General features: G+C 38.8%; 1 protein-coding gene across 22 annotated transcripts in view; it reads right to left on the reverse strand.

The window, feature by feature from the left end:
- SYNE1 (spectrin repeat containing nuclear envelope protein 1) overlaps window positions 1-12,190 on the reverse strand; it is a 482,603-nt gene that overhangs the window by 231,671 nt on the left and 238,742 nt on the right. For all 22 annotated transcript variants that reach the window (XR_006717653.1, XM_045500062.1, XM_045500061.1 and 19 more), the window contains 6 exons: window positions 11,775-12,084; window positions 9,912-10,076; window positions 5,738-6,094; window positions 1,202-1,338; window positions 822-999; window positions 147-329 (listed from right to left, as the gene is read on the reverse strand). Coding sequence is in view for 21 of the 22 variants with exons in the window: in XM_045500062.1 (XP_045356018.1) it covers window positions 147-329; window positions 822-999; window positions 1,202-1,338; window positions 5,738-6,094; window positions 9,912-10,076; window positions 11,775-12,084 (1,330 nt within the window). In the remaining variant the exon portion in view is untranslated. The remainder of the gene's footprint in view (window positions 1-146; window positions 330-821; window positions 1,000-1,201; window positions 1,339-5,737; window positions 6,095-9,911; window positions 10,077-11,774; window positions 12,085-12,190) is intronic.

Below are 12,190 nucleotides of genomic sequence, written 5' to 3' on the forward strand. Positions count from 1 at the left end.
AGTTATCTGGTTATCTATTAATATTCAGAGAGGAAGGACCAAAAATCATTGGCACTGTATTTGGATATAATGAAGGTGTGGTTTTAACTGACAATGACTACAACAACAAACTACAGAGAAGCCATCCATGTGGTGGCCTATTATACCTCTAGTGCAGATTCCTTCTGGTGCAGATTTGAATGAAATTTTTTCCAATCTTCTTTTGCAGTGGCAACTTTGGCCTGGATTCCATCCGCTTTCTCTTTGGGCAACAGAGTACTCAAAAGTTCTCCTTTAGACACCATCACGTTTAGCTTGTGCTGTCCATTTTCACTTTCTGACAAAAATTCCTACCAAGAAAAATGCTAAGATTAGGCCTAATGCAATGGTCTGTGCTTTAAAATACATTGACTTTCTACTTATTTCTCGATAAAAGCACAGAGATGAAATAAACCATTTTTATTGCATATATTAAATTACTAGGACCTGTACGCATTTGGAATAATGTGCCCTCTCTATACACTGGGAATAATACTCTCATGTACTTCATATGGTTCCTGTGAAAATTAAGTGAGAAAAACCTTAGCATGCTCAGGAACAATGCTTGTCACACATAAAGAACTTTTATTAGCGGCTACGTCTCTATTCATATGTAAATACAGGATGCATTTGGGTGAATGAACTAGTTTCTCTTTACATAGACAATGAAGTGTTTCAAGCAAGGATGTATATGAAATTTGAGTTTCCTGAACACAATTTTTAATGGGCTTATAAAAAGATCTAGAGGCACCTTATTAATCCACTTAAGCACGGTGATTAGCATTGATATTTGGCACTCTTACCTGTATTTTCTGAAGACTGGTTGAAACTTCACTAATATTTTGAGGTATATCAAAACATTTGGCAGTACTGATTTTTGCATTAACCAGCCACTGCTGGAAATCTTTGAAGGCTCTTTGAAACCGTTGCTGTAAAATCTGTTCTCTAGTCTGACAGCCCTTGGATGCTTGCAAACAAAGACTAAAACCATGATTTGAAATGTTTAAAGAAAGGGAAAAAAATGATACAAATGGATTAAAATAAAGTTTGGTAGAATCAGCAATTCTTAGAATATGCAGTCAAATTTAGTAATGTAGTTAATGATTAATTTATCATGCCTTAAACAAACTCTGACTACTTCTTTGTATAAGAATATTTTGACTACAATAAGGTCCATGCTCACCAATTATATTCTTTTATCAAGCCAGAAACTTTTCCACTGTATGTACTCAGGTCTCTGGAAAATCGACAAAGTTCATTCAACTGAGACTTAAGATCCTCTGTTTTAGGCTCTGCTTTTTGTAGGGCATCCAGTATCTCCTATTAGAAAATAACAAGACAGAGAAGCAAGCACTTAAATTGGGTAGTTTCCACATCCTCACACTATGCGTGCGTAAGTCATATTATAAATTATTATGAGGGAAGAATCAACATAATAGATTCAGTAAAGAAATACATCCTATTTTCCAGATTCCTTGTGCCAGGCAAGAGCACTTGGCTTATTTCCATCCTTCTCTAGGCATGGATAGGCATTCCAGCATCAAATGTTGCCAAGTAATCAAATGATCAAGTTGTCAAATAATTCAAAGTGGGACAAGAAAAAGAAAAGAGGAAATAACCTCAATTGCTTCGTAACAGTCTGACTATGCCATTGGAGACATGTATATCGTTTAAAGGTAAAGAGAAATCATTTCTCTTCTTAAAAATGTTTATTTATTTTGAGAAAGAGAGAGGGCACGTGAACAGGGAAGGGGCAGAGAGAGAGAAGGAGAGAGAGAATCCCAAGCAGGCTCCACGCTGACAGCATGGAGCCTGATGTGGGGCTCAGTCTCACGAACTGTGAGATCATGATCTGAGCCGAAATGAAGAGCATCCCAAGCCACTCAGGTGTCCCAAGAGAAATCATTTCAAAGCAAAGAAATACTTATTTTGGATTAAAAAATATATGTAACAATTGATTTTATGTAATATGTACAGTTAACTTTTACATTAAAAATGTCTTATACCCCACCTATCCGATCTACCTAGTAATTCATTCATTTCATATTCAGTCATCAAATATTTAATAAATGCCTGCTATGTGACAATCAATTTTCTGGATTTTAGGACCCCCAAAATGACTGAAGAGATGATTCTTGTACTTGAAGAGCTCACAATTCAACAGATGAGAGAGGCACCTGAATAATCACAGTACTGTGACTCTCTAACCCAAAATAAAGTCTTGAGACTTGACAAGTACATCTCTAAAATCAAGGCCATGATCCCTGGAGTTACACAGGGGCTCTTATGGGTTTGCCACAAGGAGCAAATGAGATCACAGGTGTCAGGCACTTAGCACAATTCCTGGCACACTGATGAATGCCTAACCTGTAAATGATGCCCAAATGTTTAAATGGGACCATATAAATAATGGTATTGCCACAGTAAAAAAAAAAAATTGGGGGCATCTGGGTGGCTCAGTCAGTTGAGCGCCTGACTTCGTCTCAGGTCATGACCTCCCAGGTAATGAGTTCAAGCCCCGCATCAGGCTCTGTGCTGACAGCTCAGAGCCTGGAACCTGCTTTGGATTCTGTGTCTCCCCCTCTCTCTGCTCCTCCTCTGCTCACACTCTGTCTCTCTCTCTCTCTCTCTCTCTCTCTCTCTCTCTCAAAAATAAGTGAAACATAAAAAAATAAAATAAAAAGAAAAGACTTAAAAAATTAATTCATTAAGGGGGAAGGAGGAGTGTCAAGAAGATGAGTAACTACTCAGATAGCTGTTGGTGTTACTGTCAGTATTCTCAGATATTTATCGAGACATGGCCTAGATTTGTCAGAAAACCACACCTCTCAACAACCCAAGTCTGTGTTTCATTCCTCATCTTAGTAAATGGCCCCGCCTTCCTCCCGCTGATCTAAATCAGAAAACTAAGCTACATCTTGGCCCTGCCAGGAGACAGGAGACAACCAAGTCCAGTCTATGTGTCTTAACTCTCTTTCAGTTACTTCTTTCTCTCTGTATCTGACTCAGTCTCCATTACACATCCTTCATTTCTTTCTGGCATGGCATAATGTCCTCTCGATTTGAATCCTGTTCTCCAGTTTTCTCTCCTGTGTTTTCTTGTCCCTCGCTAATTTTGGGTCCTCGGACTGCTTCTCCATGTCACCTGTAACAAACCTCAAGACTCAGCTCAAATGACAACTACACTAAGGACTCTCTGCCCTCCTTCCCACCTATTGGTAGGGACTTCTCACTTGAAGACACACAACACCTTGTCAGCTCATCACAATCGAGCATTCCATTGGCTTTGAACCCATTGGCCTTTCCACTTAGACTGTGATTCTGAGAGGAGGGATGGTGTTCTCTTGGTTTTAAAATTATTTATTTATCTTAGCGTCTGGGCCAGAGGAGTCTACCATACTCTGATTTACAAGATTTATGATACCTAGAAAGTTTCTCTCTGAAACTCCAATGCCATACTAGTAACTGCTATCTTACACCATATTGTATCCCTTATTTAAGGGAGAACTTAGTAGTAACTATAGAAACTAACCACATACCAAAAACGCAAAAAAAGAAAAAACAGAGATTCGAATTAGTTACTTATAAACTAGTTGATATCAAAAGTGAAAAGCTTTGGCCAAAATTTTATACTGAACAAATTCCCATAACTTCATCACAGATTAAAGCATCTTAGTAGAGTCCTTCATTATATAAACATTCAGGCTATATATTTCTGTTTCAATTAAGTCCTGGAATGCATTTTTTTCCTTAGAAGTTATGAAAGTTAAGAAATTTGCTAAATTTCAAACATGAATAACCCAATGGATATTAAGAAATATGAAATTTGCAAACAGCAAATAAGCTTTTTGCAACATGATTGTATATAATTTATAGATGATGATCCATTTTTATATTTTAAAATATTTCTTGGGTATCATCACTTAATTGCAAAAGAGAAAGTAAATACTTATGAAGGTCTGTGATTATTATGATTGTCAACAATTATTATGATTATTATGATTATTATGATTGCTCCCTAAGAGCAAAACAATGTTGTTAAGAATCCTAACAAATGCATTATTTTGTAACATTTTCCTATGTATGCATCGTAATAGAAGTATTATCTCCATTTAAAAATTACTTTTTAATTTTTTACCAGCACTACTGAGATATAATTAACATATAACATATATAACATTATCACAAATTTAAGGTGTACAACGTGCCGATTTGATACATTTATATATTGTAAAATGATTGCCCCCCCCCAGCAGTAGCTAACACTTCTATCCCATTGCATAATTACCATTTCTTCCTGTACTAGTAATAAAAATAAGAGAAAAGCTGAGCCTGGAGAGGTAACGTACTATTGTCATCAAAAGCATGAGCCGTGGAGCCAAACCTAGAAGCAGTAAGCAGAGGGCTGTCCTCGTTGAATTGTTAGTAAAACTGAAAACCCACATTTACTTTTGCATTATCACGTGGATTTTCTATAGGCCTCACTTATTTTCACTAATAGTGTCAATGTAAAAAACGACAGCTCAGAAGAGTCATATAATTTAAGTACCACCAAAACTTTCTTTTTAAAAATTTCACTCATGTTAATGGTAGGGAAGGGAAGAGAAACAGAAGAGAATAAAAATATTATAACTGATTTCTTTTATAACAGAGTGAATAACACTGACTACCTGGAACTATTATTACCAACTTGTCTCTGTTGTACAGAATTGCTTTCTATACTCTATTCTGGTGCTTATATCTAAAGGACAGCACAGGCATCAGGAAAAAAGCAACCAGAAGCTAGAAACATTATAAATAAAATATCATAAAGAGATAAGAATAAAGTTTTATTTTGTCGTGTGCTATATTTGTCTGAAATACTTGATTTAGAACAAGACAATGTTGGAAATACTACATGACTTTCTTACTGGTGGAAGCTATTTTGAAATGATTATAACATAAATAGAAACAGAGAAGTTAACTTCACTGAAACTTCCTTTTAAGGATATCCATGGTTCCGAGCATTACAAAACTACAAATATCAACAGTCTTTTGAGATACCATTTAAGAGTAAAAGAAAGGGTTTCAAGCTTCTGCTCTTTCTTTACTATCCCTTTTAGGCTCTGTGACATTCATGTTCTGAAAGAGCTGCCATTAGTTACAAAAGCAAAAAAAAAAAAAAAAAAAGACCTGGGAGACAGCCCAGCGAGCATGACACAGGAGTTATGTTGACGGGTTAATTCAAGCCCAGCTGTCAAAACCACCCCGAGGAGAGCTAATCAGGGTGCAAACTAATAGTTGTGCTTTAGGAGATTACCGAATGCTTCTTTTAAGCTATAGCTTCAATCGTTTAATTGTTGGAAATAATTCACTGGCAGAACACCAGCCATGACTCTCCGTCTATTTATGCCTCTACCCACAGGCTAGTTTTCAGGCTGAATGGCTGAACACAATATTACAAACTCTTACACCATAAGAATGAAAGTGAAATGTCTGCACTGACTGTGGACATTTCCTATAATAACTAATAACTCCTTCTCTCCTATATCTGTAGTTTTACAACAGCCTGACTTCTGAGAGAAGGAAACCGAGCAGATCTGTGAAGATAGTTGGGTAAATACTTCTCCAAGTCTGAATGTGGCATGTTTTTAGTTAGCTAGCATTGCTTTCTGGCCACAAGGAGAACCAAACAAAAGTGTTAGCACAACCACCAGGAGAAAACAGGAAGCCAACTTACTTGTCCTTTCCGCCAGCATTCCACTATCTCCGTGTCTGTGTTCTTGCTCTCCAGGAGAGCTAGCTGCTGAGCGCAGGTTGTCAGGAGGGCACCGAACTGTTCCAGGGCCTGCTCCAGCTGAACCACCTGGCCGGAGAACTCCTGCTCCGAAAGGGCCATCTGGCTCACCAGGTTCTCCAAGCTGGTCCGCGTCTGGAGGACACTGTCTTCCCACTGCTTCCAGTCGGCACGCAGGGCCTGCATCTCGGCATCCACGAGCTCACACCCACTGGCACTTGTGTTCTGTCTCACTGCGGGAGCCAGCGACTCCACTCTGCTTAGGCGGCTTGCCCCAATCCCTCTGGAATCCATCAGCTCCTGTAATGGAACATCGCCGTGGCAACCGAGGAGGCTGTGAGTCACTCGGGCCGCGAGTTTACAAGCGTGTACAGAGCGGGGACCGGAATCAATTCATCCGCCCACCCCTAAGTTGCGAGAGCAGAGAGTTATCCTCGTGAGCGCTGAGGTTTCAGGCAAAAGAAGCCAGGGAATGCGCAGCACCCTGGAACAGACTGAACAGGGCCCCTGAAATCAGGCCTTGTTTGAATATGTGAAACTGTCTTGACACAAAGGGATATAAACTTTCGCCTGTGGTGTGTTTCTCCAATAAATGTGTAAATGTGCTCTTTCTCCTTAAGGTGACAGACAAGTGAGCAGGGACTGGCACAGAGCAGCAGCCCTGCCCCGCTCGCGGTCTGTCCCCCGTTTCCATCCCCTTCTGGTAAGATAGCGGCTTAGGTCAGTTCTGTGCCACCAGGACTCAACGCTAAGCCGACACAACCACAGAATGAGCCCTCCTCAAAGTCAAATACCGCAGTACCTTAAATAAACATTTTCATAGTAACTACAACGAATATTTCACACACATGCGTAGCCAAAAGTGCAAAGTAACTTTTAGACTGGGTTCATTTATTGTTATCATTTTTACTTTTAAGAAACTCACCAGAAGTTTAACAACGTAGGTATAACTTTTAGGCTGAAAGTACACAAATACTCTAAAGGACAAGATAAAGTTAAAATGTGCGTTACAAATTAGGTAAAATAGCGGCATTTCTGAGAATAGAGTCTTAAAATCTCTCACTTAATTCATCACCTGGTGGGTTTTTTTTTAATTTTTTGTGTTTATTTATTTTTGAGAGAGAGAGAGGGGACAGAGAATCTGAAGCAGGCTCCGTGTTGTCAGCACAAAGCCTGACATGCGGCTTGAACCCACAAACCGTGAGATCACGACCTGAGCCAAAGCCAGACACTCAACTGGCTGAGCCACACAGGCGCCCTCATCATCTGCTGTTTATACATTTATATATCCGTTGCTAAAGTTTTTGTTAGTATTAATACAAAATTATGACTTCTGTTCTGGCTTAAATCGAAGGAAAAGATGATTATTAGGGAAAAAACTTCAAGAGGAAAATCAATTACAAATTAATAAGTGTAGAAAAACAGCAGTGTTAAGTATGAAGCATGCTTAATAGGTTATGTTAAATACAAACTGTCTTAACGAACCTATATAATTCAGTTCATATTTCATTAGATTCGCTTAAAATAAATGTACCTTCTTGCACTTATATACAAGAGCCAAATTTTAGTATAGGTAATTTAAAAGTATCTAGTTATATCGTAGTCCAAAGGGCAATCACATGAATCCTTACACAGTTAGCATTTAATATACATACCCACCCTTTTCTTGGCAAGAGGTTTCTAAAAGTCTTCCTGGTTTATCAGTGCATATACTAAGTAGTGATTTGGGGAAAAAATACTATAGCTTTTAAAAAAGACCTATGTCTAATTATTAGATTTAAATACTTAATAATTTGCCTTTATGAGTGATTTCAAATTTGGAGTTAAAACGGTACCAGTAGTCAAAAATCAGTTTTTCCCAAAACATTCTCTAATGCATTATCTCAGTTTTCCTAGGCAAGAAAACGGGACATTTCAATATTTGCAACCCTAATCCCACCCATCCGGATTTTGAACAAGAATGTCATCACTTTAAAGTGTTTTGAAATGACTTGTATATGTATTTCCTTGTCTTGGGTTTAACTATTTAAAAATATCATATGCACATATACCCCTTATACACACATATTTGGCTTTGAGGTTGTCCCTTCTTGGCGGTTACTCTTGGGGGTGGGAGGAGATGATGCTGAAGGTCAGAGGAGGTGCTCATTTCCTCCAAGGTCCTTCCCCACCCACCCACACACCAGCCTCCAGTCTGGACTGACCTGGACCTCAGAGTGTCACCCTCTGCCAGGTTTCACTTTCTCCTTCCCAAATTCCAATTTCTTCCTGCCAGCTCCTTCTCCTACATTTCCCATATGTTTGGAAGAGCATAAAGTCTAGACCATCACTCTTGACTTTTCCCCCACTTTCATTCTCTAGCCAATTAAAGGCCTCGTTGACCAAATCTGTTGAATTTTCTTATTGAGTGTATGCCATGTGCACGGTCTATGTGCATGATCTAATTAAGTCCTCAAAACCACTCGGTGATCGAGGTACTATTGTTATTAATTTACCATTAAGACGTTGAAGCTTGAGGACAGACATCAAGTGATTTGCCCAACACAGCTAGAAAATCAATAGAGGCAGAATGCAGCCTTGGCATCTGATTCCAGAGCCTAAGCTAGAAGTAGAGTGAACTCACATTACATCTGATGTACTATTTTATAACCATCAGTTTATGCATCATTGTTCCCTACTACACTGCAGGTTTCTTGAGGGAATGTACAACCTTGGTTGAATAAATGGATGAATAAATTAAAATATTAGTGAGAAATGTATCAAAGAAGCATTTTAAAGAATCACACAGATTATAAGAATTTCAAAAGGTGCTTTGTGTGATTATCTCCTTTTAAACCTACATGGTCACTGTAAGATTTAAATCATACTTTCTAAGCACTTAAAAATAAATTCTCAGGGCGCCTGGGTGGCTCAGTTTGTTAAGCGTCCGACTTCGGCTCAGGTCATGATCTCTCAGTTTGTGAGTTTGAGCCCCACATCAGGCTCTGTGCTGACAGCTCGGAGCCTGGAGCCTGCTTCGGATTCTGTGTCTCCCCCTCTTGCTGCTCCTCCCCTGCTTGTGCTCTCTCTCTCTCTCTCTTTCTCAAAAATAAAAAATACACATTAAAAATAAATGAACAAATAAATAAATAAATAGTCAAAATGTAGTTATTATTGTTGTCATCAACTATTATTTACAGGACTTTTATATTCTGATGTTCAGGGATCAGAACACAATGTGAATCTTAAATTCCTACAATAATTACACTATTTATTCCCAACATTTCCTCATCCACAACTAAACCATTTAGGGTTTCATCATTGCTTAATTTAAAAAAAAATTTAATGTTCATTTATATTTGAGAGACAGAGAGAGACACAGCACAAGTGGGGGAGGGGCAGAGAGAGACAGACATAGAATCCGAAGCAGCCTCCAGGTTCTGAGCTGTCAGCACAGAGCCTCACGTGGGGCTCGAACCCATGACCCATGAGATCATGACCTGAGTTGAAGATGATTGCCCAACTGACTGAGCCACCCAGCTGCCCCTATCATTGCTTATCATTTTTAGATTAAAATCTATTTTTTCCACGGGGGGGGGAGGCAATTACTGCAATTAAATATTCAAATAACTAGACATACACTTGTCCACCTCCCTTGTAAGGGAATAAACTAGGTGAGACTTTTAATGTTCTTTAAAGCACTGCCTTCCATTATGTTGTTGTACCGTTGGCTAGAAAAGCAGATGAAAACATCTAGGATGACATTTCCAAGTTATTATTCAAATTCATTTAACTAAGCTATGTTATAAGCTTTTTTATCACTGTGCTAGAAAATAGTATCTGGTTCCATCAGCCCTCCAAGCTGGCTTATATTTCATAGTCTCCCATGAGCAAATTTGCATATGGAAGTATACACAGACAATGTTCCATTTCTGCTTACAAGTGTAAAGTGTCTTGAATTCTTTTTATCCTTTTTGCTTCTGTTTATAATTTGTGAGGTGCAAGGTAATAAACATCAACAAATAGAAAATAGGACACATTTTAACTAACAATCTCACCCATAGAACCTTCATCATAGGGATGGCATACTCAAGAACCAATGAAACAATGAAGTTATAATATCTGTGCGCTTTCTGACCTTAATTTTAGACAATTTCTTCTGGGTGGCTGATGAATCTCCCGACATATCTGACCACCGGTGAAGTTCTTCCTTCGCTGAATGGAGCCAATCCGTGAATTCCTGGACTGCATCTAAATACACGAGATGGTCTTTCACAATCTCTTCCACTTTCCTCATTTTCTCCTAGTGCGCAAAGAAAAGGATACTTTAACACTGGGCATTTTTTGAGAATATGAAGTCAGACAAAAGAACAAGTGTCTTAATGATTTCATTCCTATTATTGAACTTTCTGTTTAATATCTTAGAATGAAGACATCAAATCTTTTTTTTTTTTTTTTTTCAACGTTTATTTATTTTTGGGACAGAGAGAGACAGAGCATGAACGGGGGAGGGGCAGAGAGAGAGGGAGACACACAATCGGAAACAGGCTCCAGGCTCTGAGCCATCAGCCCAGAGCCTGACGCGGGGCTCGAACTCACGGACCGCGAGATCGTGACCTGGCTGAAGTCGGACGCTTAAACGACTGCGCCACCCAGGCGCCCCATTAATTTTTTTTTTTTTTTAATTTTTTGAAGACATCAAATCTTAATTAGACTGAAAGACTTTAAGGAAGCAACCACTTTCCTTTAAATTTACTTTAGGTTAGAACAAAAATCTATGCGGAATGAACGTTCACTAACATCCCTCGCTACTAACCCATTTAATAATTATTATAACTGGGGCGCCTGGGTGGCGCAGTCGGTTAAGCGTCTGATTTCAGCCAGGTCACGATCTCACGGTCCATGAGTTCGAGCCCCACGTCAGGCTCTGGGCTGATGGCTCAGAGCCTGAAGCCTGTTTCCGATTCTGTGTCTCCCTCTCTCTCTGCCCCTCCCCCGTTCATGCTCTGTCTCTCTCTGTCCCAAAAAAAAATAAATAAACGTTGAAAAAAAAATTATTATTATAACTATTATTTAGGCAACAATACAGTATATTATTAGTGTGTTATTAGAGTCTTATTACAGTGTAATTACTGCGGACAGTATTCTGCTCAGCACTTTAAATGTATCTGCTCATTTAGTCCTCTCAACATTCCTGTCATACAGATACTCTTATCACTATATTGTAGGAAAGAGCACTTAACAAAGGTCACAGAGGTTAAGTAACATGCCCAAAGTCACACATCCAAAAGAGGGTCAAAGGCAGAATTCAAATTTAGGTCTTTTTGACCTCAGAGTCATAGAGCTTAACCATTATCAACCATTAGCAAAATAAAAATTAAGATAAACTAACACATATGTTAAAAATTGTAGTGTTAATAATACAAAGAGAATTCCCCAAAGGAAAACGAAGAAAGGAAAAAAAAAATCTTTTCCTAATTTTCTTTAACATTGTCACAAATACACAAAAGAAATTCATGGGGGAAAGTAAAGAATCAGAGAGAACTGAAAACAATCCTGATTTTACATAAAGGAGCCTATATCTGGAGAATAAGAATAGGAAAAGGCAGTTTATACTACAACGAGAAATGCACAACATACGTTGTACACGACTGAAATCTAGGAGGTAAACAGACTCGCATTTGATACAACAAATACAAATGGCCAACAACAGAAGAAGAACTGCAAATACTGACATTTGAGGCTCAATCTTAACAAAGAAAACAAATGGACTGATTACTATCCCAAGTGGAGAACGGTGAAAAACAAAGAATAAAAATAATCCCAAGACTGCAGAAAGGGAAGGATTCACGGGGATCCATAGGCGAGTCATGATCTTTATGTAATAACCGTTCACTAAATATACAAGTAGTTTTAGGGCAGCCAGATCCCCTATAATTCAACCTGGAGTATATTCTTTACCTGAACCCTTGGAGTTTTTTCTCCAATGTAAAATACTAACCTTGGAAACAGTGATTATATCATTAAACTGTGTTTTCAGTTCCTCTTGAGCTGTTTCCTTGAAAGATTCATCCTCAGTCTTCTGGTAGAGCTCCCTGGATTTGGAGGCGAGACGGTGCAGGGTTCCGGCATGATCTTCTGCCTCGGACACGATGGACTGGAAGTGGTCCAGGAGGGAAAACTTCTCCTTCAGACCTGGCTGTGGTTGTAGGGGATGCTCCACTTTTTGATCTACGAATTCCATCCACTGCTCCAACTGGTTTTTCCACTCTAGATAGTCGTTCCATTTGCTAATCACAGACTCCAAAGTGCTAGAATTAATGTCACACACCACAAAAATAAGTTATCTTGACATGCCTACTGAAAACTTAGTAGGAGGGCATTGCATCCATGTAAGCTGTTTTACTGAAGGCTATT

This window comes from Leopardus geoffroyi, chromosome B2, assembly GCF_018350155.1.
Source record: "Leopardus geoffroyi isolate Oge1 chromosome B2, O.geoffroyi_Oge1_pat1.0, whole genome shotgun sequence".
Lineage (NCBI taxonomy): Eukaryota > Metazoa > Chordata > Mammalia > Carnivora > Felidae > Leopardus > Leopardus geoffroyi.